Source organism: Folsomia candida, unplaced genomic scaffold (assembly GCF_002217175.1).
Source record: "Folsomia candida strain VU population unplaced genomic scaffold, ASM221717v1 Fcan01_Sc002, whole genome shotgun sequence".
Classification (NCBI taxonomy): domain Eukaryota; kingdom Metazoa; phylum Arthropoda; class Collembola; order Entomobryomorpha; family Isotomidae; genus Folsomia; species Folsomia candida.
This window is the reverse complement of record NW_019091194.1, coordinates 11,191,452-11,217,854: the sequence shown is the minus strand read 5'-3', so window position 1 is coordinate 11,217,854 and position 26,403 is coordinate 11,191,452. Positions and strand designations below refer to the sequence as shown.

Here is a 26,403-nt window from a genome sequence, read left to right as displayed (position 1 = left end):
TATGTATTCTAAGACTGCAAAATAATGCATGGGTGACTTTCGTTTTCATTTTATCTGCGTCATTTACCAAAGACAGATATTTGTAGCTCGAAAACAAAAATAGGATTTATACAAATTTAAAATGTTTGCAACATTTTTCACGTGTGTGGTATCCGCCCTGTTAATTTATTATTTGTTAACCAAGCGGAGAAATAGAAAGTTACCGCCTGGCCCTGCAAGGTACCCAATACTTGGAAACTTACCTCAAATGGCCAAAGCCCACCCATTCGGGTATCGAGCATTTCATAAACTTTCTGAGCAATATGGGGAAATTATGAGTGTGAAAGTTGGGCTGCAAGAAATGGGTAAACTGCATACGTATCTATACTTAAATGAATGTACGCAAGTATTTTGAATTAGAAAATTGCTTTAATTTTCAGTTGTACTTTCATCCCATAAAGTCATGAAAGCTATTTTGGATAAAGACGAGGTTAGCGGTCGTCTATGGACAGGGATTTTGGAAGATCGATCCTTTGGAAAAGAGCTAGGTACGTACATATATGCATACATATATGTACATACATAGTGCATATAGGATAGATTGCATCACGATACGAACGGGTATTTGCGGATACATATATCAATAATTAGAACCCGAAAAATGTCGCTATTTTGCAGGGATTGCATTTTCCAGCGGAGATTTGCAGAAACAGCTCAAGACATTCGTCATAAAGGCACTGAGAGAATTTGGGTTTGGTAAAAGCGCTTCGATGGAAAGTATTGTCGAACTCGAGCTAGAATGTATGGACAAGCGACTTCGGTCCGCCTCAAAAGTGAATGGTGGAAAGGTGCTGATGGAACGATTTTTCCAGCCCAGTTTGATGAACGTTTTATGGACAATGATGGCAGCGAAGCGATATGATCACGATGACCCCAAGCTCACTAAGCTTTTAGAAATTAACTCTGGATGGTTTCAAACTGGAAGTTTTGGGTCTGGAATAATAACAGCTTTTCCTTTCATAAGGTTTTTGTTTCCTGAGTGGACTGGTTATTCCTCTTTGATGCATGGAAATCGAAAAATTCATCAATTTGCCAGGGTATATTATGCTTACAGAGATTATTGCTCACATAAACATATGATATAAATATTGATGAGATAAGAACCTTAATTAATTACTTTAACCATTTACAGGATATTATGCAAGAACATCGAAGTCGAGGAACGTATAAAACAGATCCGCAAAGTTTCGTAGATGTGTTTTTGAGAGAAATCGACAACCAGGATGGAGATTTGACGACAGCATTCACAGGTTCAGAATTGTCTTAAATGAATTAATGTTCATTAAATATTTTACTTTATATTTTTACAAAAATTTAACAATGTCATATGTACATATGTAGATGAGCAGTTTATGATCATTTGCTACGACATGTTTCAAGGTACACATTGTCACATTTGCATACATTTTAGTCGCATTAACTAAATAAAAATTTAAGGTGGATTTGAGACCTCTAGCAACACTCTGGCCTTTGCAATTTTGTACATGATACTGAATCCTGAAGTCCAAACGAAAGTTCAAGAGGAACTCGACTCTGTCTGCCCTTCAAAGAAAACACCTATCCTTCTCTCACAAAGAACAAAGTACGAGATTGCTAAGTACATCATCTCATAACTAATATATTTGCACGTCAAGTAGATAGTTTGCTTCTAATTTCCTTGATGCTTTATGTCTGCTGAATCTGATTCTTCCAATTAGATTGACGTACACATATGCCACACTGATGGAAGCCTTTCGAATGAGTAATATATTACCAATTTCTGGCCCAAGAAAAGCAATGACAGATTATACATACGATGGTTACGTTATTCCGAAAGTAATTGAAATATAAATTTTACAAAATAAATAAGGACATTGAAGTTATGTGTTGATTGTGTATATATTCAATCGATTGATATACAGGGAACGGCAATAACTTTCAACACGTACAGTGTAATGCGAAGCAAAGAAACTTGGGGAGACCCAGACAAATTTCGACCAGAGAGGTTTTTGAACCCTGATGGAGGACTTAATTCGCTTGTGGACTTGATTGGAATTTCTTGGGGGCATGGTATATAAATACTGCTAATGATATCGCATTTCAATTAAATTTAAAACACCATTAACGATAATACTAAAAATGCTCCATAAAATTATGCAGGTCGACGGTCGTGTATAGGTGAGATCTTGGCAAGGACCACTGTTTTCATGTATTTCACATACCTGCTGCATAATTTCTCCTTCCGGCGTGTCCATGATACGAAACTGCCAACAACGGAACCAATTTATGGCATAATCTTGTCTCCACAACCGTATGAGTTAATCGTTGAACAAAGAAGTTGAGAGCTGAAACAATGTATCATTTTATTGCCAATTCCCGTGGATCAGAAGTAACACATGATATGGATTTAAAATAAACATTTAGTTGTATTTCTAAAATATTCTTCTGCAAGTGTATTTTCGATTCCAATTTCGCTCTCCACTTGTCAATTCTATACAATTATTAGAAAAGCATTTTGGTAAATTATTGCCAACATGGTTTTGTGGAAATCTACATATTGCAGTCCTCCCAGAATTGCTCTCACTCTATCTGATGTTAAGAGACTCTTAAATTCGTCATGATATTTTTCTTCATTTTTCTTGTTGGGCCAAAAACAAAGGCCAGTTAATTCCCAAATAATTCTTAATGACTAAATAATCGACCCACTCACAGTTCACTGCACACCATTTGCGTAATACTTAGGAGGTTAAGGTTAGAACAAGCTTCACTCATTTCGGAGGATCCATGTGCGGATTCTTGTGAATTGCTTCCCATTAATGCACAACATTTTAGCATCAAATTCTGCTCAGTAGTTGGATCTGGGGTACCCTTAAAATCGAAAAAGATAGATTTAATATATTATATGGCTTCATTATTTGTTGATTTTAATGTAATTAATATATTTGTTTAATACTTTGCATCCGCGGTGTTGAATGAAATTCAGCAAAAGTTCTTTGGTATCATAATTAGTTAAGTTTTGTATAAATGCTGAAGTTGCATTGCTGAAGGGTGAACAATCGTCGTTATATTTAGCAGTAATATTCGCCATTTCGCTGCAGTTAAATGACAAGATTAGCAAACATGTTATTGGCAATAAAATGATAGCTGCAACACAATTATCAGAATCTCGAAATCTCGACATTTTTCAACTTTCCTCAAATATTTACCAGACAAGTAAGCTATGTGAGTGTGTATTTATAATTTTATTAAGATAATTTCAGTCTGTTGCCAGTTTTTAACTATTTCTAACTTGCAGTGTAGAGTCAGTACATATACTAAAATGCTTCACACAAAATATTAAATAAATGGAAATTTATTTTGGGCATACAGTCTTGAATATACTCATTTGTATGTAAATCATACAAAAATAAATATACGATGATTCATGGTGTCCACAAAAGTTTCGAATAATTTCTACTTTATTTTCATAATCAAACAGTTGTAACAATAGCTTCTACATGAAGAATGTAACCATTAGCAGACATTCTAATTGGGTACTTGATGTCTTCATCCCCGTCGTCTAAAGGATCATCAGACATTGGAGTTAACATTGTTGAGACAGAGTCGGGCTCGTCCGGACTTTTTGCGTAATCACAATTAAGAAATCCTCCATTGGTATGCTTGTACTTGTTCTCATTTACATCATCGCTGTGATGAGGCAATTCTTCATGTTTTGAATACAAAGATTGACTGATACTCAGAGTTTTGAGAATTTCATGCAAAACAATTGCAAAAAAACTCCCGATGAGAACATGGCTTAAAATAATAAACGAATAAACGTACACGGGTAAAGCTACTCCTACAAACTCCGACCAACACGAATGTGTTTGAGCAATTTGGAAAGAGTTTATGCTTCCATAAAATGGAAGTGATATTAAAGACACTGAAATATTGTTTAAAGCACTCGTAGCTCCTTGAAAATCACCAAGTGAGCTCATATTATTATTGTTGGAAGAACTTATTGTGCTGTTATTAATCCCACTGTTCAGCCCGATTGCGGCGAACGTGTAGAGGAGAATTCCTTGTAGAAAAACAATGTTTCCCACACAGGGAAGAACTCGAAGTAAAGATGAATAGCAAATGTAGACAAGTTTGGCATTGTTTGTAAAAATTTGCAGTTGGAAGATTCGTAGTATTCGGAAAAATCTAATTGTCTCCGCAGTCACAAATCCGAGCTGAATTTTGAAAACTAAAATATCTGGAAAAACGTATACGATTTTTCATTAATACACATCCTAATTCTTCATGTACATATGTACAATTCTGGTGAATAATTGTGTCACCTATAATTCCAACAGCTATTATAACAGAGTCGAGCAAATTCCAAGCCGATTTACAGTAGTATTTTCTCCACCCAAAAAGTTTCATTGACAATTCACACATATACACAAGAATAATGAAAACCGGGTAGTGTCCCCAAATAATTCGCCAATCCTACAAAAATTTAGAAAAAAATTAGCACTTAGCAATGTAAAAAGAGAATATTGCAAGTATAATTAAATATGTATTGTAATTTAACCTTCGATGTCGCAAGATGATGAAAAGTTATCACCAAACAGTCGCAAATTATGGTGACCATCACAGTAATGTCAAAAGCATGTGTGAGCGTTACATAATGCGTTACTTGACTGCATAGGCCTGCTTGTTTTGGGGCTGGAATGTGATATGTCTTTTCTCGGTGAAAGCTGAGCTTCTTGTCTTTATAAATCGCACATTGAGCAGGCGTCATGAACGAAGCGAGCAACTAGAATGAACAAATGATCGATTTATAGCTAATTTATTTATAAACTAAACATTTATACCGTTTTAATTTTAGCTTTGATACAAATCAAACTAATTTTAGACTTGGTATTTAATACTAAAGTTAGACTTTTACCTCGCTGTTCAAAAGTTCGGCTATCACAACTCCTACAAAAACTCCATAAAGTAAAATGTGGACGAAGAGCAGGCCTGTTTTAATTGAGATCTAATTGGGAAAGAAAGCCAAATATATTTACATATGTAGATACAAGAGGAAAGCATGTATTTAGTCCATTAAATTAATGATCAGTATTATTTGCGTACTGTTGCAACGGTTGTACCCAGACTTGCATTTGTCATTTCACGGCTAATATCATCATTAGTGAACCATTTGCTGCTGCTCAGTGTTGTTTCGTAATTGTTCTTCAACCAAATAAGACAAATCCATAAAACAGACAGTCCAAAGAGGTATCTCCACAAAGCACGAACAACAGAAGTGATTCCAACCAGGCCCATCTATATATTTAATAAAACCCATGTTAAAATACATACCCGTCCATAGGTTTGAAGGTTTCTTTAATATAAAACTATCGAAAATTGGTAAAAATAGAACCAATGGAAATTCTTACCTTCAGCCATTCCAATCGGTTGACAAGCATAAGTGCCCGAAAATAACTTAATGAGGTAATCAATTTGACTGCAGGAATGTCTTGAAGGCTCACTTTACTCAAGATAGAAGTGTAAAGTGTGAAACCACTGGCCTGTTAAATGACAACCATAATACGCATACATACATAAATCTAAGCATGCATAATCATTACGTAATGACTTTTGATAATGGTGGCGTACCGAAACTATGAGAAAATCCAACAGCCAAGGAGGACTTTTTAGCGATTTGAAATTGTTTTTAACCAGCTTCCACAGTAAGATGAGCAGAAAATAGCAGACAAACAGGAAATCAATGTACAATCTTGGATTGAAGTACGGAGACATTCTTTGTAATAAATCAAATTTTAAAATCTATAAATTACATCAAATTAATGATTATCATTTTGTCTTCAAGCTAAAAAGTTTAGAAAATTAAAAACTATGCTCACGGAAGCAGCAGAGGCCCCTAATATTACTCCAACAGAGAAAAACCTGGTGGACTGAAATTGCCGAACAAACTGCATCATGGAAGACACTTGTGAATTTTGCTGTGGTCGAGAGTCGTCCGGACCTAACTCCTCAACGTCGTCGTTAATTATAATCTTAGGTACATGGTGAGCCATAATATGATGAGCGTTATTGTTGGGTCCACCATTTGAGGTAGGGATTGGAAGATCAGTAGGAATCACTTTCACTCTGGGACTGGTTGCTGTTGGATTAGGGGGAGAAGGGCACGAATTTGACCTTTCGTTGCTTTTGATGCATGATGAGAAACACTTTGGAAGCTGCGACTTTAAGAGTGAAATAGCTTTTTCCAAGTTTTTGTAATTTTCAGTTTCAAAACAACAATCCATTGGTCTTGAAGCCAAGTCACACGTGTAATAAATCACAGTTACGAATATCACAGAGGCAAACACCACGCCACAAATTATTTCGAACAACCAGGTTGCAAAACATAAGGTTATTATTCCACTCCCAGTCTTGCAGTTTTCAAAGACCGTTGTCCAGTTATTAAATAGAAATAGCTCGTCCAGCCAAGTCAGCACCCGTTTATTTAAAACATTTGAACCTGAAAGTATCCAATAAAACAAAGTGCATTGCATTTAGTTTCAATAATCTCATAATCGATATTGAAATGACGGTGATTTTACTTTATTGCCTACCATCAATGTACGTTGCTACTCCATATCTTACACTAAATAATCCCAAGAGGAGGATTGCCAAGAAGGACAGGCTTGAATAAAGACTTTTAAAAAATACGTAGAATATTAGCTGCAAAGTTGGCCATCGAGACATAATTTTCACTACTCTAAACTGCAAATAAAATAAATCATTGTTAGATAAACTATACATGCATGCATACAGATCTGGGTAAAATATTTTCGCATATATGTACATACATGCACCAAAATTGGCAACGGATAAACCTTATTTATAACGAAGATCGTTGCAACAAGAAAGTCTAGGAACGTCCACCAGGTTGTCATTGAAGGAGTTAGAAACAGTTTTAACAGTGTCTCCACCACATAAAGCAGCATGAACGCCTGCAATTCAGAAAACTGTATATTATTAGCATGCGCAGACATTAATAATTCACTATGAGAAAGGATGAACCTCTTGTCCATTTTTAAGAATCCAGGACACGAAGCCATACTCATTCAGCGTGTGGGAAACTGTCAACGACAGGAAAACAATGTCCAAACAAATGACGGTGGTCATAAAGAGTTCCATAAACGGGTGAAACAAGACTTTTTTAAACACATTGAAGGCACCATGATCACACTGAGGTAGTTGAAATCGTGGAAGACACGGAAATTTATGTCCAACAGGCCCCGTTTGGTGGGCGTGGAGGTGGTGGTGGTGGGGTTGGAAATCGAATATGCCAAATCCAATACTCGCAGCTGCCAGAACACTCACCCCAAAAGTCCCGAAGACCAGAGTTAGGGTGACATATAGGAAGTGATTCAGAAGTGGATCAATCTGCATTAAGAAGGAATGACATGTGAAGATTTCGGTGGAATGTGCATACGTAAGAATGGAGTAGTGACTGACGACGAATTTTTCATGAGCATTCTGCACGCACATTGTATAACGTATAAAATGTGTCAAAGTGAATGGAAAATAATACACAATAGTTTGTTCTTACCTGATTGGGAAACACCCCAAAGGCTTGAAACGTAGTAATACCCGTCGTTTGGAAGAAAATGTTGATGATCCGGGACGTCGACCCAATGAGTCTATAATCTTCAAAGCTTAAAGAAATAAGTTGTTTTACATGTAACATATTTACATAGATGCATATGAATCCAACGCGCAATAGGAAACATTGGGGGAATTACCAGTTGTTATTAAAGGAGACATTGAGTATTGAACTTGAATTTGTATTCCATTCTGTTAATTGTCGTGGAAGAAAAGGGGTTTGTTTCGAATTTGGAAGATGCAGTTCATAATTTCTTGTCGATTCACTAGACTCATTTTGGTATTGATTGTCGTCGCTTCCTCCTCTGGCTATTACTTTATCTGGGGTCAAGGGATGTGCACAGTTGAAGGAAGTGTTATCTGCAGCGTTCGAATTTTGAATTTGCATTTGATGGCTTTTTATGTGCAAGCCGACCATGGACAGGATCCAAAGTGTGAGCAATGAGTATATTAGAGCAGGTACGAGGTTCTTGAGAATTTGTGTGGTTAATACATGAAATCCGGTCCTTAATGCTGAATGAAAGACATTCACCACACCCATTAAGTCAAATATTCTGAAGCCTCAACTACTCCCATATAATATTGATTGATTGATTGGTATTTTGGTATTACGTCTTTTGACTACAAAACTTACCAGGTACGATTGGAATGAATTTGAGCAACAGAACTCCAGACAAGGAATGTAGGAACAAACTTCTCCAATAAACGTTCAAAAATCTACAATGACGATCAATACAATGAAAAAGTTGCCATTCAGCGAATACAAATACACAAATGAATCATTTCAAATTTCACGAATTTCACGCTTTGCATACATAATAATAAACATGGCGATGTCCAACCACTCCCAAGGGCTTCGCAAGTAGCTGAATTTAGATACAAGGATCCCTCTCGCTAAAACGTTGGCACATATTTCAGAGAAAAGAAGTCCTCCAAAAACGTATCTAAAATGAAAGAAATTTTTTGGTCGTGAAAACATTTTAATTCACTAATTGCGGCGTGTGCACACAGTGAGAATATGACGAGCTATGCAAATAGGTAGTACGTATATCTGCGTGTACTTATATACAAATGTATATATGTGAATGCATTAGTGGGATTGTGGGAATACATAAATATAAAATTTGGAAGACCCACCAAGTTGAAATTTATTGTATTTCGCTCTTGTTTGATTAAATTAAAATCTAAGCTTTTGACGATGCGCAGTAATTAATCAATGACAGACCCAATTATCTGAAAAATGTCAAGTTCTTTCCACATTTCTCAGGCTTATCGACGCTTTTCTGTCCTACAAATAAGCTAATTGAACTAGTATACGTACGTATATACATGCACATAGGCATATACATATGTATACAACGTTGTTACATGTTTGAAGTATGCATTCCTCTTCTTTTGTTATCATTATTATATACGAAATACTTTTCTGCCAAGTACACACGTAATGTATAGATCCTTTAAAACATTATTTGAAGGAGGTTTCTACATCTGTAAAGTTTCAAGCTGCTGCTACCATAAAAATAATTTAAGTGAACAAAACGAAACGAACCTTGTGAAATTCCAGACAAGCGTTGCAATGGAATTACTCGCATAATTTGGCAGAATAAAAGACAAACAAAGGCAGCCCAATGCAATCCCTGTTAGCACTGGTAACTGCCAATTCCATGAAATAAGTATTCCGATTCTTCTAAGCCGATTGAAAGGATTAAAAATAAACGCAGACTTTTTTGCAGACAAGCGGTGAACTTTTCCATCTCGTCCAACGACTAGAAACGTCTGCAAACAATTAAGCAAATCAGAGAGTAATCATAAGCATTCAATTTGTGCAAATGTCGCACGACCGTGATCATGATGAACTCGTGGACGAGTTCATTGTCGCAATATTTCCCCGTTTATAAAGTTACATGTTCATATGGATATGAAATGAAAGCTTACTTCGTCACGTAAAAATTCTGGGTTTACTTCCTCCAAGGGTTTACAGGCTAAGTTCTCATAATCAAATTTATCTCGTTCATTTTGTGGCAAATACTCCCCGTCTTTTATGTTTAATTGATTCTTTTGTCCATGATCCAACCATGTCTTTGCACCGTTGCTCGTGATTGATGAAGGTAAATCAAAGTCTAGGTTTAATTGCCTCGAAGATATTGTAAAAGGAACATTTTCAGCATCTGGATTTCTTCCGGAATTACATGGTTTTCTCAAAGGTGTGAATATAACACTGGTTTCTTGAGACATTCCGTCCAAATTGGGACGACTCGTATGAAGCAGCTTTGGGTAACCTCGAAGAATGTTATGCTAGCATTACTTGATTGGTTACAAATATGCAGTTGCATAAAGTACTAAATATGTGAATAATTGCGAGACAGTTCCTATTTCGAAGAACTAGGTAGTACTTTTACGTGTATATATTTTTCCTACATATTATTTCGCACATTTGGTTTTTGTTCACTGATCCACCACTTTGTTTTCATAAGAAAGTTGTTACCCGTAATAAAATTTGAACTGATTTTGAGGATGAATCACGGGATTTTGGGATTCCACACTTTTACCCCATTCGAGGGTTCTCATTTTTGGTACGAACTATACATGTAAACATTGTGTGATACTAAAAAGAATTGCAAGAAATTTAGCGGTCATGTTGAGGCTTGGTGTCAATTTTTACTTTGCTCGTAACTTTTAGGCCAGAATTACCAATGTACAGCTTGGGCTTTGTGGGACACTGCCGCAAACTACGGTACCGTTTTCGTGTGATCTTCCTCTGGCTGATGGGCTGGCTAGATTTTGGTCATTCAGTTGGAGTGGGGCAATAGAAGTCGAAAGCCGATATGAACGATACACACCTTTTTCTTCACCTTCATTCTAATTCCTCCACAGAGACGACGAGACCAATGTGTATCGCGAGTAAAGTGAAACACTGACACTGAGTTTGGGAATTCGGATGTCCGTCCTATCGATTAATCTGATAAATTATTGATTATCTGATAATGTCGATAATGTCTGTTCTGAAATAGAGGGCAGAGCACAGGTGCACTCTCGTATAAAGCACGAATATATATGTATCTTGACTCCCTGGTGTATTATTAATAATAAAATACGAGACTCTTCTATTGAGACACAATAAGTCCGAGAGAAAACCACCCGATGGACGAACAACTAAAACTAAACACTACCATTCGAAATCTAGTTGTACATAAGGCAACATCGTGTTCCTCTAACCAAGCTCTCACATGGACGGCACGGTGCCATGTGTATGGTCCTGTATTTAGTATTTTCTCCCACGAATTGACTTTGTCGTCATATAGAATTGAGAGCTGACTCCATCCCTGCCTGCCTGCCTGCCTGTCTAACCGACTCAACCAGCAACCGGAATTCGGGGTTTCGCCAATAGCTGTTGTATGACAAGGCATTGTAGGTCGCGAATATAAGAAACAAACCGAGTTAGTGGTGTGGCAAAAGTTTGACATTCATACAACCGATTTCAATACACCACTTATCCCTTCGTACTTTCATCAACCTGTATGAAACTCATACATAGTGCTTACCTGCACTCTATACACATAATACCTTCTTGTTCTCCTCTGCAAGCATGTACAATACTGGTATTAGTGTGCGCAACAAAAACACAACTTGCATATACGGAATCCGTATTACGGATTGGGGGATAAAAGAGCTTTGGCAATTTTTACTACGTCGACTGCGTTTAGACCGTTTATTGTGTTCGCTTTCTTTCTTGGATAAATATTTTCAGAGTTTCTTAGTCTGGAACGCGATACGGTTGTCTTAAACTTGGACTGTTGGATCACAATAATGGACAATAAGCTTTTAATGCACCGGATTTTAATAGTAAATAGTATGACAAATGCTTGTGAATAATTTACAGAATTCTTTACAAGTAAATGTGTCACAATTTTTTAGAGGAATTTGGAAGAAGGCTATGCAAGGCTATTTATATTAATTACGCGGCTAAATAACTCGATTGGTGGCATTAGTTTTGCAAGTAAATGATATGTGCGAATTTAATTGTGCGGAAGAGGATTAATGACAAATTAGAACTGTTGGCCTTTAAATTCGACCTCGACACTTATTTTAAACTCGTTTTAGACGATTAGTATCTCTACGTAGACAGTTGTAATTACAAGCTCCGACACCACCACCAACTTTGCCTAATTATTCCTCCTTACAACGCATTCTTTTACACTTAAGACGTCTATTAATAGAATTTGATGTTTTCATATAAAAACTTGCAGAAATTTTCAACCCACGAATGCAAGTTCAAGAGGATATTGCGAAGATAGATTTGCTAGGACGTTATGCATATTAAATTTGGGAATCAACAGATGAACACTGATTTTCTTAAATCTTTTCCTTGCACACTTGCATCATCTGTGTTTTCATAATTTAAAAATCTTCTTAGAAAGGCAATGCCCTTAGGAGGTTGGTATATTCACATAATAAAGCGATAAGCTGAGGGTGGTTAAACAAACATTTTCATCCATAATTCACACTACACATTTGCTTCCTTTCGTTCCTTTGGTGGCACGTAGATTGATCGACGTGGGAGACAAGATGAGAAAATATTCTTTACATGTTTCTCCCGTCAATTCATTACTGAATGCTTTTCTGATTTCTGTACGTATCCCGTCGGAAAATGCAAGATTATATAAAATAGCACAGATCTTATCACGAGGATACACCCGAACATATTTATACTTTTTTGAACTGCAACAACGACAATTTTCTGCTTCACTAACAATGATTGAGTGACTGAATATAAATACGTACATATTTTTTAGACGTATATGTTGAGGGCATTAGTGTCAGTATTAATAGTTGGCCTGAGATTATTTTAGTAGAAGGAGCAGACAAGACACCAACTAAAAACGTGGATATGCATACTTAATAATGGATTGAAAGTTTGCAAGTTAAACATCTATCAGACAAGATTGACCTTCGTTATTGCCGTCACCCGCTGGTAAACTTGGCATGAGCATTCATCCTCGTTCACAAGAGTAATCAACAAATGTCAGATATTTTGGGGTGCAATTTGTTATCCGCGTCTCTTGGTTTACCAGAGTATCTAAATATATATGCATGTGTACATATGCATGTGTGAGTAATAGTATGAGCTAATTATTAAGTTTAGTGAATAATGTATGTAGGAACAGATGATAAGGCGCCCGAATTATGGATATGCACTCACACGGTGTCATTAGAGAGACCTACTCACATCTTACACAACCTATCTTGTGACGATGTCTTATCGTACAATGAAGTGAGTGCATGTTAGTCACTTTAGTAATAATAAGTCAAGTGCTAGACAAATGTTATGATCATTACGGATAAAATCTGTTTTTGGCACTCAACTCCTCCAACACTTTAGACTTTGTGTGCGTTAGACCTGAGTAAGATAAGCATGGATTGCAATCTTTCGTATATGCTCAGAACAGCCTCACCAACTACTAATTCACTACACAAAAGATAGAATTTTTAAATTCCAGTAGACCTTGTAACTTGTCGCCATAAAACTAAAACGATTGCATACAAACTTGAATTTAAATACTCATGCTTGGTATACCTACAGTACTTATATCTGTACATGTGCATGTAAAATGAGGGATGAGCATAGAAATAAATTGAGAACAAGGGACAATGCATCATATATTTCGGAGCAAGCCTACATATCTCGCAGAGCTTATAGATGTATTCTACAAAATATGATTTTGAATTTGGGGCCCTATTATAAAGATGTAGAAGATATTACTGAAATTTACAGGAAAAACTCCAAGTAAAAATCTATTCAAGACTTTGGTTCATCATAATCGAGTTATTTTGTCCGGCCATTCCTCACAGTATCAAATCCAAAAGCGTTGGCAATGTTGGCATACTGCGCTTTCCCAGGTTTCCAGTATGGTTTTCTGTCCATTACACTGTTATGCACGCCAAAAGTGTCAAATGCCTTCTTTGCTTTATCCAAATTCTGGAGAAAATTTCTTCGCTCTTCTCCAACGTCCATGTTAAATCTTGCATTTATGTTGCCACCCTTTGTGTAGGGCTGACGAGTGCCTTTTCGTCGAGATTCATTCTTCACACCTGTTAGTTCTTTATTCTTCTCCAAAATCCTCTCATTCAAAATGGTCCAGCGAGATGCGCCCGTGTCTGGAAGTCCCACAAAGAGGCTGGGAGCTATACTTTGCTCATTCCATCGAGAAGGGTGGGGTTTCACCAAGTTGAATATGGTCGAATCAGCAGCCAATTTCACAGGCTGTGGGGCTGAGTGAGTTAGAAGACCACCTCTGGTTACAGTGTGCATTTTCTTTTCCAAAGTTCCGAGTGGACCTATGGAATTATAGGATACATGCATAAGTACATTATAAGTACGCTGAGTATTGAAAATAACCCATTTATTATGAATAAATACCGTGATATCCAATCACTGGAGCTGTCATTGGAGACTTGTGGGGTTCTTGACTGCTTGGACTTCTGGACTTTCTGTTCCTTCTGTGACTTCGTCTTGACCTTGTAACTCGTTGTTCGTCTAAACCAGTTTCTGACGAGCGCTGCCCATTTTTATCCAAAATGGATGTCGGCAAATTTTCTTCGGCTGAAAGTTTGGTGATGTTACTTTTTGTATACTTTCCCTGAGATGGTGGCTCATCTGAAACATGTACATGACCAATATCCAGCATGTTGCGTGCAATGGGGCCACCGTACTTTATGCTTTTTATGTGTTTTTCAAATTCCGGAGTATCATTATCTGATTCCAACATACGCTCCAACTCAGCAACTCCTCGATTCTCTAGTTTTGTTTTCGAACTGACGTGTTCCAAAATTCCTCTCCGAGTTGATGGACGAATCACATGGCTGTAATTTATTAAGACATTTCCGATGGCTTTACTATATCCATCGTCAGTATCCGTGGGTTTCAATGGGCGGAGTGGAAGTGGTCCAGCAGAGCGATCAGGAGTACCGGCAGTGACAGCTCCAGGTTTTGAGGTTGTATCTGCTTCAATGAAATCTATTTTGTGACCTTTATTTGGACTTGAGGATCGAGATAGGACTGGACTAATCAACTCGTGGGCAGAGTTATGAGCAGCCTGAAGACGCCTTAAATCTTTCAACTTTTTCTTGTTGGCTGACACCTTCTGACTTTCAGAGCTTTTCTTATTAGCTGTCTGCTCATCATCTTTAGAATTCATGTGTTCTAAGGCCAAACTTTCTTCATAGTACTTTCTGTTTAGAATTGCAGATTTAACCAAATCCAGCTCGGATAACTCGCTTTCCAAGTCTTCAAGCGACTGCCGTTTACGAGGATCGCCTAAATTTTTCTTAGATTTGGATTTCAAAGTTTTCACGTTAGATTTAAGTGTCTTCTTGGATGCAAGATTTTTGTTGGCTGATCCCTGAGCTGGAATTGATTTTGGAGGCAGGTCTTGATCCTTGGCATTTTTGGAATTTGTGGATGAAGTCGACTTGGTCTTTTGAACCTTGTTAGATTTGCGTCGTGATATTCTTTTTTTCTTTTTCACTTTAATGGCTGCAGGGGGAGAATCGTCAGGATTAGTTGGATTATTTGTTACATTTTCATTTGCTTGCACATTTTCCGAAATGATGATTTCATTAGTTTTTGATTTCTTCGATTCATCCTCTTGTGGTTCAATCTGTGGGGTTAACGAGGCTGGGTCTTGATGAATTGTAGCCACCTTGCCCACGCTAGTTAACAACTGGTGCAATTCATCAGCAGAGAACGGACGAACAAACCCCCCTATCAATGGAGCCCCTTGACTTTCCTGAGTAGTCGGATCCGTTACTGATTTGAGAAGCTCATTAATGGTTACCAGTTGCTTAATGTACTCTTTCCCCCCATTTTCTCCCACTGGAGGAACCGTGGTTGACCTTAAATCTGAGGTGGATTTGCTCTTCTTTTTCATCTTTTTCGTAGATTTGCTTCTCTTTGAAAAATTTGGACCGTGCTTTTTCCCCGTTAAGCTGCTACTTACTGGATTTGATTTGAGCTTTGACATGGATGCTGAAGCTTTTACAGCAGGTGGGCGTGGCGAGGTCGTGGTGCTGTTACTTCTTTTTAAGGATGATGCTCTATGACTGAGGAATGTTTTTGGTTTTGGACGAAGTTTCTCAAGGTTCGCAGATTTAGGGGGTAGCTGGAACAAAGTTACAATTTCAAATACGCATTTCTGTAATTTGGAGCAATCATTTTAGCCATTTATTTGCAATGATATCTTACCAATGCGACACGAGGGAGTGGAGTATGCTTGTAACCCGCTCTTCCTGACCTTTTCAGGGAGGTCGAGGAATGCGGTGGCGTAGTTATTTCCACCCTTCTTTTCTTGCCATCCGTTGTGTCCCTCATCACGCCCCCTCCTGCTGCTGCTGCTACGTTGGACCCTTTCCCCTTCAGAAGATGTGTCGACGGTTTGGACCTCGGCTTCAGAATTGATTTCATGTGACCCTCTTCACTGTGTCCATTTTGTGATCCCTCCATATTTTCCCCTTAAGTTAGATTATGTTTTTGCTGGGATTTAGTTTTGTTAACAACATATTTTAATGCACCTACCTTAAATTAATTCACCTGGATGGTACCCCTCAATAAATTATTCCTTCTGCCAACTGGTGGCCATCATTGGTGTCCTTAGGTCGATAGTTGGGTTACTTAATAAAGGCTGTTTTTCTGAAGTACAAGATGATTTATGAATGAATTAAAATTAAATGAGTGCTATAAACAAAAATAAGCTCGAAATAAGACGAAATTATTTTATTGCCACTACCAATCTGAAATTTTAATATCCCAAACTCCCCACGCCAACAACGAATTTTTAAAAATTATGGCATGTAAACAGATTTCAATACTTTATCATGAAAACACATGCGGGGTGACCATGACTATGAAATTCAAAGATAGGTCAACTGTTGTAGTCATAAATACAATTCGTAATTCATTCATTACAAATAACCTAATGTCGACTTCATTCCTTCATTCATTCGAAATGAAGTCGACAAGTCAGGAACCGAGTCCTCTTCTAAATTGTTATCCGAATTGATCGGACTAATATTATCACCCCCGTAGTGGGGATGGCTGAATGTTTGTTAACTATTTTCTATTATTTGGCACCAATTTTTTGAATTGATGCATTGATGAATTGATGCATTTTACAAATTGTGAATTGCTAACAAATTATTTAGTAACTTTGTCACAAGTATATGTATAAGTTCGTGTAAGCAATTGTTATGTAATCAACATTAATCAAGCTGATAATAAACATATCACTATTTTTTGAAGCATTTACATTACAATTTTTGACTAACTTGACCGAACGTTCATAAAATGTTTTCCTATTGATCTGATGCATGCCTTTCAACGAATGCACTCTACTCATAGAGTTGATCACTCGCATTCTCCCTTGTTATATACAACTCTGTGCATTCTCCTCACACCTCAGCCGGCAGTCAGCAGGCATTCCAACAACTTCAAATTGTTGTTGTCTCTGTTTGGAGATAATTTGACTTTCCAAAATTTTGTACTTTTCCCATTCGTTAATTTTTAATTTTTTGATTTGAAGATTTTTTAGTTAAATTACAAACTCATTAAGCTAAAAGACTAAATTGATACCCAACCCGGTGTCAATTTTCAATTTATTGAATAATCGGCTCAAACTAGAATAGATTAATCCATTTTCAAATTCCCGAGTAAGTCTATAAAATAGTTCTGTCTGTTTCATCTTCTTGCCTTTATATTTGTCCGAAAATTCAGTTATTTCGTGTTATAAAGTATATTAGTATACTACTAATTATTTAGTTTAATTTATGTATTTTGTTGTCCACGACGGAACAGGTAACAGGATGGCATACAGCGCCTCAGATAGCGAGATAGATATTGAGGTTACTGAAGATGGTAGTGAAGATGAGCTTCGAGAAGAGTCTGGAGAAGAAAAAGAAAAAGTCGTCGTGTTTGACCATGCAGCGTATCAGAGGAAGATTCGAGAAATGGACGCCTACTATCAACGAATGCGGTCATTTGGAATGGAATTTAACGAAGGAAGGCAAAGTCGTCTTGGAGCTGGACGTGGGAGAGGCCGACCCGTTAAAGAAAATTCCGATGAAGATGACGACAATGTTTGCAATTTGGTGGAAATTGGAAGCAACGTCAGTATTAATCGTTCATCTAGGGCTTCTTCTCGAGCAAGTATTGGAGACCCTTTGGGAATTCGACCTGCAGGTTCGGAAACACAAGGATTGAACAATGAATCGTGCAAGGCTGGACGAGTAATGCCAGAATCCTCAAGGGCTGGTCGAGAAGTGGCAGGGTCTTCAAATGCTAAGAAGAAGAAAATGAATGGCTACCTTCTCTTTGCCTTGAGCAAGAAGAAGGAGATCGAAGTCCAGACGCGGACAAAGATGGACAAGACCATGGACCAAGTCCTCAAAATGTTTGATGAGGAATGGAAGGTATGTGCTTTTACATTTCCTTTTATTAGTAATTGCCGATATATTTTAACGTGGTTAATTAATTGATTGGTTTTAAAATCATTATACATAGAACTTGAGCGAGGACGACAAGACCGTCTGGAAAGACAAAGCTAAAAGGGCGTAGTAAATGAAAGAAATTTTATTCATCTATAAATTGAATACTTATAATAAATTGAAAAATCTTTCATGTTTACAATTTGATAATTTTAATTGTTTGTCATTTTATTTTAATCAAACTAAATTGTTATAAATTGTATAAGAGCAGACGAATTGTAGCGTTCATGATTGATCATGACTAAAAGCATAAATTGAACAATGCTAGAAAAAAATAATTTGGTTTACACCTGATATAATGGAAGTATAGGCACATATTAATGTGTATGTAATATAAACAGTCCTGAAAACGAAGCAAGCAGCATATTATATAATACTGCAGATATATTTAAAATTATAGCAAGGAATGAATATAAATGTACACATAGATAATATGGTTACACATCCGTGCACGGCTATACATATGTATGTACATAGTTCGAAATATATTGACTAGCTAGTAGATGTATGTGTGTATTTATACATGTATTTATATTCACGACTATGTACATATTTCTAAAAACGAATTACAATTAGCTGTACCCAAACCCAGTAATATTATTTGACTGCAGGTATTTGTTTTGAAAAAGTCTGTAGAGTAGCTTTACAGGTACATTTACAGGTTAAATTATTTATTGTGCAGTCTACAATGCAATAGTTCACGTATAAATTTATATTTTGCATCTAGAGAACTATATGTAACTTGGCAGACTATATTTTCTGTAAGGTACAACGTGTGAATTTGTGCTGATACCAGTACTACTTACACTTAATCGCTAAGTTATACATCGTGCATGATAGATAAGTAAATGTTTTGCTAATACATTTTTTTGGAGATAACATGATGTTATTAACATCCCTTCCGTTCCTTTGTCTGGTTGCTTTTAAGAATCTTTTTTTACCGGATAACAGCAATGGGAATTGATTGATTTGGTTGTCAGCATATTTAAGTACCACTCTGCGATGATGATTATTTTTATTTTCTTTCCACTTCCTCCTTCTTCTGTTTTAATAGATGATTGGAAACGGCAAGTGCTCCGCCTTGTACGTCTGGGAACAAACAAAAAACTTGTTAAATAATTTTACGTACGAGAATGAATCAGATATGCATAATAATAACTGAAACGCCACAACAATTCAAAGCGCTTACATCTAACAAAATTTTCTCCGACCAACGGTCCCAACCCAAACAAGCCAGGCTGACGAACACTCTCATGAGTTGCAAAATTTATTGCAAGAGGGTTCCTAAATACATAAAAATGTATAATTTAAATTTTTTGTCTGAGCTCAAAATCCAGTAAATCCGATAAATCGTAAGTATACTACTTGTGTATCATTATGACTTATTACCTCTTGCAATCTATTCTCATTCCAGGGTGAATTCCTATGTCGTACTGAATGTCTCCGAGGAATGACAAATCAGGATGAGAGCCAATACAGACAACGACAGCTGAAACCTGAGAAATTCAGATAAATCAATTACTATGATGTACATAATGTTAATAAGTAGGCATTTCTTATTTATTTATATGGATGACAAACCCTTAGAATGCGACATGAGCTCGGTCCAACCAATTTTACCCTTCTGTCTGGGAGGATATCCGCCACAACATGTTGTTCAAAAACTTTATATCCTTCATAACCCGATGGGTACTGCATCATCTGATATATTTTGTGATACTCGGGATACCTTTTTACGAACATAATGGAACAATTAAATAACGAAAGATGGAATAAGAGTTAGCAATCTCCATTTACTCACATGTTGACGGGAAGGTGCTTGAAAATTAAATTCTTATCGTCCACATTTCTACGATAACAATGGACCACTAGGGAAAATTAATACCAATTAAGCTTATCGTACATAGACAACTTAAATTTATTTATCAGTTGAGTAATATAATACCTGGAATAGAATGGAATCGGGTGGCAATAATTGCGTCGGCGGCACTAATTAAGAAAACATACCAATAAAAATATGGACCCAAAAGGTCGCACAACTAAATTTGCATTTTGCCATATTTACATACGTACCTTAGGCCAGCTCCGATTATCATCACCGGGTCTGAAGATTCACTCAACTCCCCCGAATTGATGAGACTCTCGAGTTCATTCAAGGAATGCAAAACAAATGGAAGATTTTCTCCTTGGACGTTGAGTATATTTGGGAGGTCGGTGGTCCCTGTGGCCAGACAAAGATTTTTTGTCACGTATGTAAATGGTTGTATCCCATTATTCGTCTTGTCCTTTGAAAAGAATTAAGCAGATAATTAATTGACCGTTTAATTAATCGACGGTTATAATAATTTTAAAAAAAACTTACATATCCTTTGACAGTCCACAAATTCTGATTGCTATGTATTAATCATAAATTTCGAATCATTGGACTATTCAATCAAACACATTCGAATTCTATGCTTGCGTACCGTTTTCGTATAGCTTTGCCAACAGGAATCTCACTGATCGTGTGTCTCCTGAAGTTTCGATCTTCATCTTCATCCCCACTTATCAAATCTGGAGGAATGTTATCACAATGCTCTGGAAGACTTTTTGACTGACACACCGTCACCTCAGTAATGACGGATGAGTTGCGAAAATATTTTTGAAGGTCATGGGCCGCAACGTAGTCGCAGTAATATTGCGCCACCGATGCTACCGTTGCCCTTGACTCCCTTTGAAATCGCGACTGTTGCATTCGTTCCCACTCTCTGAAATTGATTTGAGGAAGCTCCATCCAACACCCACGACTTATGGTCAGGACGTCGCCTTCCATGGACTGCCAAGCCCCACCAGGCGCCGGGCCTTTCCCGATGACGACGTGGTCAATCTCATATTCGGATCTGTGTTTCCAATCTAGGAGCGATGGCAGTTCAAGTCCGCTGAAAAGGTGTTGTTCACGTTGTTTTAAATTAAGTCTTAATTCTTGTTGAAAAAATAATAATCTTACGTGTCGGCTTGAGGATGATTTAGAGTGTCAAATAGTAAGGCAATTGGATTTGATGATCTTCCTTCCAAGCCCTATAAAATTGAACAGGGAACATATTTTTAATTTGCGTATGCGTCATTAAATTTGTTTACAAGAACTAAAAAAGAATTACTCAGTTATTGAAAAAAACTGAACATGTTACGAATGCATGTACATGATACTAGTTCGTACTGACAATACTTGTTGCGTCATTTTGTGGATTAAAAAGTATCTCTCAAAACGTTGTAATTGCATAGCTCAACATGCGCATTTGTCTTGTGGTAGACCAAGAAAGTTACACACATGGAAATTTTCGCCTCATACAAAAAAAATCATTTCCTTAATACCAGAATTTTACATGGCACATATTTATGTATGCATTGTCTATCAATGTCTTTCTCTCTTTCTCTTTTCAGCATTTATTGAACTTTGAGACATGATAATGACTTGTTTATGAAAAGAGAGCAGAACGGAACTCCAGTCGGACGGAGCAATTAATTTGACCTGGCTGGACCAATTCAGCGGCATTCAACTTCACTTATTTATTAATCCAATCCTCATAAACGACTGATTTATTGAGTTGGTGTTATTGGAACGAAAATTATTTAAATGAATCATGAGCTAAGCACATGTTAATTAACAGTTTATAAGACAGTTTATGTCTTATCATGGAGAAAAATGTAATGAATGGTTTATTGATACGCAGCTAATCCGAAATGTTCGGCTTTTGATTTATCTCAATTATTGAAGTAATCATATCTTAATATGTGGACAACCAATCTGTGCGTACTGTAGCATATATGCTCGTATTGCATGTGCATGACTTGTTTAAATCAGCAATGAGAAAACCAGCTATCTCATCAAGATCATGGGAATCCTGCCAAGGTTCCAGTGAACTCAATAAGTTCCACTAACTAACTAGCTATACGTATGTATGTACATATACCTGATGAAATTGAAACACAAACGAGAAGCAACTACGGCTGCTGCATGTCACCTCATACAAAATGTATGTAAAATGTGTGTATATTCTTTATAAACATTATGTTTAAATAAACTACTTACATACATACATGTATTTTCTCTTTCTCGTGGCACACCCACACTTTTGCACGCATAACCTGTGCATAACCTTTTTGGACGTACAAATATCTGTAACCTCTCATTTGCAGAAACAACGGTGACCCAATTTGTTAGGTTTGTTGTTCATCACAGATATACAGATATGAGCATGTGGCAAATGCATCTACTTTTAGAATCTAATGTGGATGCGTCAAAGGTTTTTTAAAGAACCTTGAAATTAGGACGAGCAAAAATATTTTACCTGAGCAAGAAATGTGAGGTCTTGTTCAACCAAACTACGATTTCCAGTTGGAGAGGTTTTCGAGTCTGCGACAAGTCTGCAGTGAAGCATATCGTTTACACTTTCTCCAAGTCCATTGTAGTAAGGACAATTGCCAGCCAGGAAATAGGACAGCGTGATAGCTGACGGGCCGTTCCCCACAATGACAACTTCTTTATAAACCGGAGTCACTTCCCTGCGGTGGTTGTGGGGGCGATTTGTTGTGCTGTCGACATCCTCCAGGTCGACAATCATTGTTGTTGGGGACGGAGAGCTGGTGATGTGATCATTTTCAATTGAGGAAGGCCCAAATAATTGGGAATTGTTCTTTCCAAAGTCACCATTCTGTTTGTGTTCTTCGATGGTTTGTGCACCTAGTACCATTTTGTAGCAGAGAATTCACATTCTCCTGCAATTAAAATTAAACCTCATCTTATTCAGTTGTTCAAGGAATTTTTGTGTATCAATAATATGAAAGACGAGAGCAAAACTTTGGAAACCACGCACAGGGCATATAGAAAAAAAATATCCTTATCCCTTTATCATATTCATACAGTTTAGTATAGGTATGTATAGGTAAGGAGAATGATGCATGCAAATATAAGTCGGCAAGAATTAAAATAAACAATTCCTAGAATTTAGCTTCATTCCATTGATTCAAGCATCAGCAGCTCAGGTTCACCAATTGACATCTGACTAAAAGTCTTTGATTTATGGGAGTGACATTTCTGTGACCTTTTATTTTAAAACGTCAAACTTATTTCATCTCCACGTAATGTAAATAAAACGCTGATTTGTTCATAATTTTTTTCTGTCAATTTGCTGTCAGTTAAACACATGCACATGGACAAAACGTTGACAGTATTCCGTCTTTATGTTAAAATAGCTTGTTCAATATGATTTCTATAATATCTGCTGAGAAACTTAGCTGTAATCTCATTTTTCTATTCTGTATCTCCTTTTGGTGACTTTGCGGTTGCCTTACTCAAGTCGTAAGCCCATAAGAGGCTTGACAGACAGGATGAATTCTATTACATGTAAAATTCTATTTGCTGTACAGATAATGACATGACATTGCAGTTAGTCTGTCCAGCTCAACTTCTCCCGCAGTCAGGAATGATAATAGGTATTGGTTTACACTCCGATAAGATAACAAGTCTGATTATTGGCGTCATTAAATGAGCATGTGACGAGCTGAAATAAGGTGAGGTAGGGGACATGGAAATAAAGCTTTGGTCAAGACGTAATAAGTAAATACATAATTCATGCCGTGTAACTTGATCTTTTTATTCCCATCCTCCGTGCTGCTGTTGTGATTAGGTATTCGCTGTGGAGACCTTGATCTTGTTTCGGGGTCATGTTTGAGCCGAGTCTCTTTTCTGACTCTGACAGAAAAGGTTTAAGTCCAGGTTATAATATGCTGGAGTAAATGGAGCTTATTGGACCCATCATCGGATCTCTCTTTGCTCATGAACTCCACAAGAGATAGCACTAACCAAACATGATAAAGCGGATTTCGATTCACACCATTCTCAAAAGTAAAATTTGTCATGAAACTACAGTAAATGCAAAGTTAATGGCTTGAATAGGCTGTCCCACACAACTAAGGATAAGTTCAACTAGAAAAGTTGATTGGTATTCATGACTATAAGTTTTTATGCAACATATCTCGCTCTCAACTTTACATTAGCGTTATGAAAGTGATTGAAAATAAAAACAATCAAGTACGCAAAGTTGTGTTGTGTGCCCAGTAAAATATACGTAATGTACATAATCTGCGTTATCCAGTTATTTGTAACGTTCATTGCAAGCGCAAGATGCAATATGTTGAAAAAGGTTAACTTGTGGGTGTTTTAAGAAGCTTTGCCAAAATCAAAACGTTTCAAACGAACATATTAGGAAATAACCAGACGCAATATTAATGTTCCCGACGTTGATGTTTTAGATGTACATACTCGAACTTTTGGACGTCTGGAACTTATGTATACCTCGTATGAATAAAATTTGAATGAGTTTGATAAAAAATTCTGTACCTCTTCAAATCTCAATTTTCAATTGAAGTGTTGCAGCTTTGTGTTAAACTGATTTCTTTGATTTCCAAGTTCACAGGATCACTAAAAGCTTAGCACTCAAAATGAATGTTTTAACAGCTCAGCCAGAGTTCACCGGTAGACTGAAACAACTGCATGTTACTACATCGGGTTTTACTACGCTGGTATTTGGGATAATGGTATGAAACTATATGTACTTTCGTACATAGTGCATATGTACATATGAAATGAAAAAGGAGAGAGGGTGGTAGATTGCCGTTCAATTTACCATTGACTTGCTGCGGGATATATCTACATATATGCAATAGTTCCTTCTTTCTTACACTTTTGTCCCAGTTTTTACAAGCAGTATTGCATGCATACGTAGATGATGCCAAGTGCAAATCGGAAACGTACGAGAGTTAAAAGTTTACTAAATGTGAGTCAGAGGATATTCAAGAAGAGTCTGCACTTAAGGATGACGCAATCCCGTAATAACTTTCAAATGTAGTGATTTATGACAAAAGTAGTAAATTTTGTATATGCATTTAAAAAGTCGAGCTATTATTAGTAAAAGTTTCTGTCTAGCCGGTTCATCCTCCTGCATCAAGGGGCATAGACATCACATGTTGTCAGAAAAGGGCATATACACTTATGTGCATTTGGGTGCATAAGTGTCTGAACCAAATGTCCATGAATGAGAACAGTTCATTTTGTGTCTAAATGAACGCGACTGAACTACTCAACTATGTATATGCATGCATGTACATTGTACATATGCATAACGTATGTACATTGGTCTCAATCTCCAATCAATATGTATGTATAAGACTGGCTTGATATGCAAATAATTTCTGTATAGTGCAACCATTCAGAAATTGAATGTTAATTCACAATTTTTTGTATAACGGTTGCAAGATACAAGCTCTGGAAATTAAAGTCCGGGAAATACCGTAATCTGTCGGAAGCAAAATATTGATTTAATAAACATAAATATGTATCAAAGTGGATTTAAACCACCAAAACCAGAACGAGCGAGTTGAAAATATTGTGCTTTGTGTCATTGCATAATTAATAACAGTACATACATCCATTTTCGCTGCTTCGCGAAAACAACTTGCGACAGTTTTTAACTAAAAATGTCAATATGCTTTCTTACAGATACATACATAAACGCCATTATTTACACACTAATGACAAAAAAGATGGTAAACAGCTTACCTTTATAATTTGGAAAAATTGTCATCTATCTATAATAAATATTTCACTCCACAACTGCTTGGGTTTTTTAAAACTATGAAAAAAATATTGTTCCCAGCTCAAAATACTAAATACTGAATGTCAATGAGCCTCTATTTTTGTAATTATATTTTTTAATTGAGAAGAAATTTACATTATTGCTAGTAAATACTCTCTCCAGCACAGTTCCCCTAAAAGCCGACAACAATTTTACTGGCAGGCACGTTTCAACTGAAGCAGTGCTGTTTCCTCCCATCATTTGAAAGCTAACGAAAACCAATATAGGCTGCAAGGCAGTGACGTCGTCTTCGGAGAAGGAAAAGTGAAACGAGACTTGTGGGCTTCGGTGGTGGGTGGGTGGGAGAAGTTCGCGAATTGGTGGATTGGCACGGTTTTCGGGGAAAGTTGTATTTTCACTCGGGGGAAACTTTCACTTCTTGCCCATGGATGACTCAGCCAGGCTTTTCTGCATTCTTGTGTGAACTTCATCACCAAGCTTTTAGCCGTCTCCTTTGTCCTCCAATTGCTCTTGGTGCATTGTTGATGGCATTTAATATGAACGCCGCCGCCCAAGGAAAACTAGTTTTACGACATTGCATTCTAATGAA

The 26,403-nt window shown here is 36.9% G+C and overlaps 5 protein-coding genes across 7 annotated transcripts; 2 read left to right on the top strand and 3 right to left on the bottom strand.

The window, feature by feature from the left end:
- Window positions 1-12: 12 nt before the first annotated feature.
- On the top strand, window positions 13-2,458 carry LOC110843433 (methyl farnesoate epoxidase). The gene is made up of 9 exons (XM_022089397.2): window positions 13-344; window positions 420-527; window positions 658-1,076; window positions 1,172-1,289; window positions 1,381-1,419; window positions 1,477-1,621; window positions 1,737-1,854; window positions 1,941-2,088; window positions 2,179-2,458. The coding sequence occupies exons 1-9, from the start codon at window positions 122-124 to the stop codon at window positions 2,358-2,360; spliced, it is 1,500 nt and encodes a 499-aa protein (XP_021945089.1). The 5' UTR covers window positions 13-121; the 3' UTR covers window positions 2,361-2,458.
- A 270-nt stretch (window positions 2,459-2,728) lies between these two features.
- On the bottom strand, window positions 2,729-10,979 carry LOC110843432 (sodium channel protein type 10 subunit alpha). 2 transcript variants are annotated; one of them, XM_035848514.1, is made up of 18 exons: window positions 9,580-10,979; window positions 9,194-9,420; window positions 8,460-8,588; window positions 8,279-8,361; window positions 7,785-8,157; window positions 7,592-7,697; window positions 7,060-7,425; window positions 6,873-6,989; window positions 6,609-6,759; window positions 5,895-6,514; window positions 5,647-5,817; window positions 5,427-5,558; window positions 5,122-5,313; window positions 4,934-5,023; window positions 4,577-4,801; window positions 4,341-4,491; window positions 2,972-4,255; window positions 2,729-2,886 (listed from the first exon to the last, which is right to left on the bottom strand). In XM_035848514.1, the coding sequence occupies exons 1-17, from the start codon at window positions 9,877-9,879 to the stop codon at window positions 3,489-3,491; spliced, it is 4,200 nt and encodes a 1,399-aa protein (XP_035704407.1). In that variant the 5' UTR covers window positions 9,880-10,979; the 3' UTR covers window positions 2,729-2,886; window positions 2,972-3,488. The 2 variants fall into 2 exon arrangements, with proteins under 2 accessions (XP_035704407.1, XP_021945088.2); XM_022089396.2 differs by having other exon boundaries at window positions 6,846-6,989; window positions 9,580-10,978.
- Window positions 10,980-13,447: 2,468 nt separating this feature from the next.
- Window positions 13,448-16,159, bottom strand: LOC118434379. The gene is made up of 3 exons (XM_035847725.1): window positions 15,887-16,159; window positions 14,063-15,803; window positions 13,448-13,980 (listed from the first exon to the last, which is right to left on the bottom strand). Exons 1-3 carry the CDS (start codon window positions 16,142-16,144, stop codon window positions 13,469-13,471), a joined length of 2,511 nt encoding a protein of 836 aa, XP_035703618.1. The 5' UTR covers window positions 16,145-16,159; the 3' UTR covers window positions 13,448-13,468.
- Window positions 16,160-17,086: 927 nt separating this feature from the next.
- Window positions 17,087-18,330, top strand: LOC110843992. The gene is made up of 3 exons (XM_022090073.2): window positions 17,087-17,346; window positions 17,492-18,105; window positions 18,197-18,330. Exons 2-3 carry the CDS (start codon window positions 17,500-17,502, stop codon window positions 18,248-18,250), a joined length of 660 nt encoding a protein of 219 aa, XP_021945765.1. The 5' UTR covers window positions 17,087-17,346; window positions 17,492-17,499; the 3' UTR covers window positions 18,251-18,330.
- A 147-nt stretch (window positions 18,331-18,477) lies between these two features.
- Window positions 18,478-25,838, bottom strand: LOC110843991 (oxidative stress-induced growth inhibitor 1). Of its 2 annotated transcripts, none has more exons than XM_022090071.2 (12): window positions 25,778-25,838; window positions 22,509-22,935; window positions 21,167-21,237; window positions 20,646-21,098; window positions 20,543-20,573; window positions 20,254-20,465; window positions 20,126-20,169; window positions 19,982-20,048; window positions 19,762-19,909; window positions 19,570-19,676; window positions 19,370-19,464; window positions 18,478-19,269 (listed from the first exon to the last, which is right to left on the bottom strand). In XM_022090071.2, the coding sequence occupies exons 2-12, from the start codon at window positions 22,908-22,910 to the stop codon at window positions 19,196-19,198; spliced, it is 1,704 nt and encodes a 567-aa protein (XP_021945763.1). In that variant the 5' UTR covers window positions 22,911-22,935; window positions 25,778-25,838; the 3' UTR covers window positions 18,478-19,195. The 2 variants fall into 2 exon arrangements, with proteins under 2 accessions (XP_021945763.1, XP_021945762.1); XM_022090070.2 differs by lacking the exon at window positions 25,778-25,838 and adding an exon at window positions 24,560-24,731.
- Between the last annotated feature and the right edge of the window lie 565 nt (window positions 25,839-26,403).